At 36.2% G+C, this 7,322-nt stretch overlaps 1 protein-coding gene across 1 annotated transcript; it reads left to right on the plus strand.

The window, feature by feature from the left end:
- Nucleotides 1-7,292, plus strand: LOC119836180 (14-3-3 protein epsilon-like; the record flags this gene model as incomplete). The annotated part of the gene is made up of 4 exons (XM_038361437.1): nucleotides 1-194; nucleotides 1,166-1,329; nucleotides 4,357-4,512; nucleotides 7,083-7,292. Coding segments are annotated over exons 1-4 (594 nt in total), but the record flags the coding sequence as incomplete, so codon positions are not given.
- Nucleotides 7,293-7,322: the final 30 nt, after the last annotated feature.

Below are 7,322 nucleotides of genomic sequence, written 5' to 3' on the forward strand. Positions count from 1 at the left end.
TTTATATGACGTCATGGGCGGAGTTTAGTTGAAGATCGAATTCGGATTCGGTTGGCGGGCGCGGCCATCTTGGTGAATAAGTGACCTGGCGATTTGGATTTAGTTAGTGAAAAATCAGTTGTAATCCACAATGTCGGAAAGGGAAGATAATGTGTACAAAGCTAAATTGGCCGAACAGGCTGAGCGTTACGATGGTAAGCATTTATTTTTGTTTAACTCTAAATTATTAGGACATAAAATTCTATTGTATTTTCGCCGACAGTTGAAAGATGATTTACAGATAGTTGTGAAAACTTTACCCGTAGTCGGCTAATGAAAGCCAAAATGAGTCTTTATTCGACGAAAAATGTTAATGATACATTCAAATTTTAAGATTTATTGTACAAACTATGAATCGATGGCATTCGTTAGGCTTGGTCAACGATCGATGCGTCATCCGCCGGTGGGCTGCCCTTTATAAAATTCTGTTCCAGGAAATAAAGTAGGCACATTAGGAAGTCTACAAATATTACTGGATTAAGAAACACTAATCCATAATTTAAATTGTCTGCGCCGCTAGTGGAAATCGTAAGTTGAGAAATCGATGAAACAAAAAGTACTCTTTTTTCCAAAGAGACATAAAACCCGATCGATGTCATTGAGTTCAGTGAAGCATAGCGTACCTTGGACATTTAATAGATAGAGGTGTAGGAATGTTCTAGATTTGAGGGCTAGTGTCGAAAGGTCGGCAACCTGTCTCGGGGTTTCACCCATTGTTAACCATAATGCACTTGTGAATGTCACTACTATCACATGCACATCATTTGTGATAAAAACTGCTATTCTAAAACTTTATTTCAACTTTCGCTCCATGTCATTTATGAAACTGTTTCGCGCACTACTTTCCATTCATATATATTTGTATTATAATTATTGAAAATATCATCTGTACTTATATGGCGGATGTTGAAAAAGACCTGTATTTTATTTTACTGATTCAATATGACTCGATAAAATTAAGGAGCAGAACTTATTTCGTAATTTTTCAGGTTATCGATTCTACAAATACTTGTTAGATTTATTTTAATTAAAACTACCATAACCTTTAGTGATATATTTCTATATATTCTATAGCTTTAAAACACAGTGGTAGACAATGACAGTGATGTAATATAAATAATTGCAGAAATGGTTCAGGCAATGAAGAATGTGGCCTCGTGCAACGTATCAGACAATGAGCTCACAGTGGAGGAGAGGAACCTCCTTTCTGTTGCATACAAGAATGTCATAGGAGCCCGCCGAGCCTCCTGGAGAATCATTTCATCCATTGAACAGAAAGAAGAAACAAAAGTATGTTCTAGCTTTTAGTGAAGGTTTTGTGACTGATGAACTCAAGTTCCACATGTACACCTTTATATGTATTATGATTAAAGGCCATCCATAATCACCAGAAAATATTTGATAAGAATAGACTGTTATGTATCTGACTATAGCTGCAAAAGTTTAATTTTCTGCTAAGATGAGAATATGGGAATTAATTCTTCAAAAGTTGTCCTCATCTATATGTATGTTAATTTTAATAAGCAACCTTTGCTATGACGAGGATGACAAGATAAACAATTTATTACTAACTCCTTTCCCAAATTGCACATGTAAAAAGGGTGTGGCCCATAACATGCAGTGGCCTATTTTCAGGCTGATTCTTAGTGTGTAAATTATTCCTAATCCCATTAGAGCAGAATACTAAATAGGCCACATGGAACTTGCTACATTGTGTTTATTCTTGTGGGAATTGTGTCCCACCTCTGTTGTCTGATTGCTTATGTGATGGATCAGAAGCTTCATTTTAAATTGGGTAAAATGGTTTAATTTATTATTTTAAAATACTAATGGTCCTGCTTAGTTGGTGACAACATCTAACATTAAATGTATGGCATGTACCAATATTGTTTCAGTAAGTTTCGTTATTAAAGTGAATCATAATTTAATCAGATACATGATTGCTTCAGTGCTGAGTATTATCATAGAATAAGTTATGTCATAAGTGACAATAATGATGACTAACACACTTGGGACTTGTGTAAGATCTGAGCCCAAGGCATAGCCTTGTTGCTATACTAAATACTAATGGACAGTGACCATATAGAGTTTGAAAACTTGTGACATATTGGGTAATAATATATCTACTGAATGATTCATGCTTATCATTTCTCAGAGTTCAAAAATGTCAGATATCCATACTGACATCAAGTTGAAGAGTTTGTTTGTTTGAACATACTTATTCAACTCGGGAAATACTGGTTCGAATTGAAAAACAACCAACAGAGTGGAGTGAATCTTACTATCCTACTTCCTATAATTTTATATATTTGCTATAATTTTGTCCAATGGCCCCATTAATTATCAATTATTACACCAGATTTTGGAAGAATTGATTGATAACTTTTTGTATGGAGAGATATAAAAATTATAATATATGCTGAACCCAGTTTCATATATATAATCTGTGACTGTAAATGTTTCCTTCACAGAGCTAGTCAAATATATATTGTTCAAGTGTTCATTTGTAATATTGTAATCAGCATTGCTTTTTGCTCAATGTGCATTACAAATTTATTTTACAATTTTTGTCTGTTTGTTCCGGTTAATCTATAGAACGCTGGACTGATTTTTGACATGACTCACCAACAGAAAGCTGTTGTTCAGAGGAGTAATTTAAGCTTGTTTTACAATTCCTCGCCGATGAAGTCGCGGTTACAACTAGTTTAATGATAAATTGCTTCGAGCAAACATGCTTAGCTTTATTTAAAACAGTAAAATCACTTAATTTCAATGACTGATGTAATTGGTATTAAATAACATATTAATGTGAAGTTATGTTAAAGGTCATTACACTCTTGATAAACAATATTATTGAAATTTTATTTTAAGTTAATCATTCCACAACAATGCGATGAAGCAATAAAATAAATTCGTTTTTTTACTCGTATACATTCGAAGATTCATGACACAAAATAAACTTTATGAATTATATAATTTGATGCAGATAGTTACAGGAAATATTGCATATATTCTTTTATTTGACCGTATTTGTATAACAATTGAGTTTCTAAAAGCATTCATGTAAAGTTGAAGAACAGAGTTATCAGTAGATAGATCCTGATGGTTTGGATAGGAGTCCTGTATTGCACTGCGTTCATCTAACGTAGTGCAGTCGCGACTTGCGTCATAGTGTGATTAATATGAACTAAAACTGAGTAAAACATAAAGGTCAGATTCATATCTTGAATTCTACTTATTCCTTAATGAAGATTGTTTGTGGAATTCGAGTATATTTTGCGAAAAATAGCGGTCACAAATATAAGTCAAGGCCGTCACGAATGCTCGCTCGATTTACATATTGATTAGTTAATTTTCTCCAATTAACTGCTCTTTGCCATATAAGCGAAAACGTATAATTAACACTCGGGTGAAAACTCCAACCTCATTTGGTTTGGCTCAATTAGTTGGAATGAAAGCCTCAATAGCCTCGCCGCTTTGGATTATCTTCGTTAGAACAATATTTGCACGATTACAAAGTTTGTTTCGGCACCGTTGAAACCAACGCCCGATTATCTTGTTCTCTAGTATATCCTTTACATGCGACACTATCGGCAACACATACACTACGGTATGCACGCTTACGTAGTCGAGTCATAAAGTCGTGCACACAGCACATATCTATTGTGCATTCTGCACTCCACTTTGTTACAAAAATAAGGGTACAAGTTTCGTGAGAAAATCAATTCGTAAGTACCTCGACCATAAAACGCTTGTATCGCGTGCCGCACCCTTTCAGTAGTAAGCCGATAGAACCCAAATCGGCTCATTGTAACGGTGACTGAAAGCCGAAAGTATGAATCCATGAATACATAATGCTGTGAAGTGACCTACTTACCCTAATTAGTAAACCGTGATGTGACAGGCAGACTAAACTCGGCGGTTTCTTTGCGGTGAAATTTCAAATAATACTCATTGATAAAGTTTGTTTACGTTACTTGTACTTTATTCATACTTTTTTTATAAATGATCCACATCGAAAACCAACGGCGTAGTGGCGGCGTACCTACACTGAAGTAGACTCGTAATAAATTAACTGGATTGAACTGAATGATAAAGCTCTTTAAATTTGTATTGTCTTTATTTAAAGTCAGACCTAAGACCCGGCCCATACCATCTAGTTATTACGTAATTACAACACATGCGCCCTATTTTGTGTCTAAACCACGTTGTAGTCTACGATCTTTGGCTATTACGAGTTATGACTCCTTTCTTAAAGAGCAGTAAGATCAGGACCGGATGAATGTGGGTGGGTAACGCGGGTGCGGCGTGTTGCAGGGCGCGGAGGACAAGCTGAACATGATCCGCGCGTACCGCAGCCAGGTGGAGAAGGAGCTGCGCGACATCTGCTCCGACATCCTGGGCGTGCTCGACAAGCACCTCATACCCAGCTCGCAGACCGGCGAGTCCAAGGTCTTCTACTACAAAATGAAGGTAATTACACACACTTCACCCTACACACGCGTGTTTCCGTGTAACTGGCAAGTTGACGAGTTCATGATGAATTATGATTAAGGTATGATTGTTGTGATACAGGCCAAGTTAAGTAAATCGTGATCAAAATTTAGTACACAGTTTTAATTTAAATATGTAGCAAGTATAAAATTAGCGTTGAATGTATCATAGTCCTGAATAGTGAAATTTTATCACAAAAGTCGTATTGCGTATGCGAGCGTCGTATCAGGGGATTTGCGAATAATCCGTATCTCCAAACCGATGGTAAAAAGTAGATTATGACATTAATATGTCTCGTCTTTAGACAATTGTTTCTCTCATTCATAATTATCACCGAAAGGAGTTGCATTAAAGTCAATTTTTACGATGTCTCACGACATTGATGCCCTCTTTACAACCGAGTCTTAAATATATAATATCTCAATGAAATATGATATAATCGGTTTTATGCTATTTATACTTCAGTTACCTTGCTTTACAACACTGCTATGTGTATCACGCATTCATTATTCTTATTCCTTGTTTTTTTCTTGTTATTTGATTTAATTATGTTTATCGCATTTGTCACTGATGTGGGTCTCAGTCTCAGTCCAAGCACATACACATTCTGATTTTCGATAAGCAACGCGTCCGCCACACTCCGCTAGACTAAACAGCTAGCCTCGTCGTTTCTATACCCTAACAATTTTATTTAGTTTCTTACAAGATCTATTAATTTATTTGCCGCATATATAAATACACTAAAATAGTTAAACTCGGCCCTTACAATGTTGATTCTTGATCAGGGTCACAACTCGCTATCAAGACGCGTACGTTGGCATCGGCGTTATGTAAATATAACGTGAATGTGTGGGTAGTCTTGCAACTTGAATGAGCTAACGTAGCTTAAGTGAGCTTATGAGGCAATTATCGTGAAATACTTTTATGAGCAGATACCGCGTCAGTTACTGTACTATTTTCAATATAAATTTAGAGCCGCGTTTAGTCCTTCCCAGTTCGGTTCCATTCATTCAAGATAAATGATATGTATGATGTAGCTGATGCAATTTGCCGAGCATCAAGTGAGCGTCCGTGGGCGGCTCTGACGTGCGCGGGAATTATTTCCAGGAGCTGCACATTACACGATCTTTCATGACTCTTAAATTAATTACGCGAATTACACGTTTCCTCATTAAATATAACGCCATATCCATGTATGAGATTTGTTAATGATTCAGTATTGTAGACGACGTATAAAAATATAACGCTGCTCCTACGTAACAAATTTGCTTGCTTCTATAGGTACGACAGTCAAAATGTTTCACTATAACATTCAGTTTACGTCGTACAACAGAATGTTGTGTTAATTGACCTTGGTTGACAAAAACTGCGCAGGTTTTTTTTGATCCGCTCCTTATGTGGCGACTACAGTTTACATTACATATTGTGTATCATTGTGACGTATTCTGCTTTGCTTATCAATAGTGTGACGTCATTAGTTAGAGCGAAAGTGTATGCGACATTTGTAATGTACTCTTTTGTCTTTGACAACTATATGTGTACGATACGATTCGAGAAATATATTTCATGGATATATGAAAGTGACGTCTTTTTTACGTCGTGTACATAAGTTTACAGGTAGATGATTTTATAGTGATAAAATAGATGCATAAAAATATTTTTATTTGTCATCAAAAACGATACATACATATATGATAAGAGTTGCATAAAATTATACAAAGAAAATTTATCAAATTTTATTATACTTTTTTGTTACTTACAATGAATGCTTTTGTATTAAATAATTATTTTTTGTTTCTTCTATAAACAGCCATTGCAATGAATCGCAGACTATACTTGTCCTTTGCTAAAGGATATTAAAAAAGTTTTATTATTTGGCATTCGGCACGAAAGTTGTACAAGCAACGAATTTGACATAATATAACGGGCGTAGCGGCGCAGTAGTGGCGGGTGGGTGATCACTGCCGCGGTTACGTTAGCCGCCGCCCAGTTATCAATTTGTAACCGCGTACCTGTCATATTCAGCTTTTCAGTATCGTTCACGAGTATTGCGAGAAGTAATTATGAACTTGTATAATAATTAATATGTGGTGTGTAGTGGGTACACATTATTTAATTAATATTTAATCTGATGAGGTTTTATTCCCGAGTCAATAATGTATAATCAGTTTGTAATTTGTAATGACTGGATATTTTGACGTGTATACTTTAGTGTTATGTTACACACGTTTTATTGAGAGTTTCTAATATAAATTATTGTCAAGTTGTTAATTTTATGTTTGCTCTTACACAATGAAGTGTATTCTTTTAATTATTTTAATCCACTTTGAGTTCACTTTTAGTTACATTCAGTTTCTGTTGATTTCATATCTTAATTTTGTTTTAATTGTGACTTCTCATTACAAACATTTCTTATGAGTTTATTTATTTCGCCATTTTGATGATTCGTAGCATATTTAAAGCACTTAGGTAAGAATTTAGTGAAATGTACTTCATTGTAATAATAACATACTTGAATATGAATGTGATGGTGGTAACGCTGTGTACAGGGTGACTACCACCGGTACCTGGCTGAGTTCGCGACGGGCAATGACCGCAAGGAGGCGGCGGAGAACTCGCTCGTGGCGTACAAGGCCGCCTCCGACATCGCCATGACCGAGCTGCCGCCCACGCACCCCATCCGCCTCGGCCTCGCGCTCAACTTCTCCGTGAGTATCCGCACCGCACACGCGCACTCCACACACTCCACACACTCCACACACTCCACACACTCCACACACTCCACACAC

This window comes from Zerene cesonia, chromosome 23 (genome assembly GCF_012273895.1).
Source record: "Zerene cesonia ecotype Mississippi chromosome 23, Zerene_cesonia_1.1, whole genome shotgun sequence".
Lineage (NCBI taxonomy): Eukaryota > Metazoa > Arthropoda > Insecta > Lepidoptera > Pieridae > Zerene > Zerene cesonia.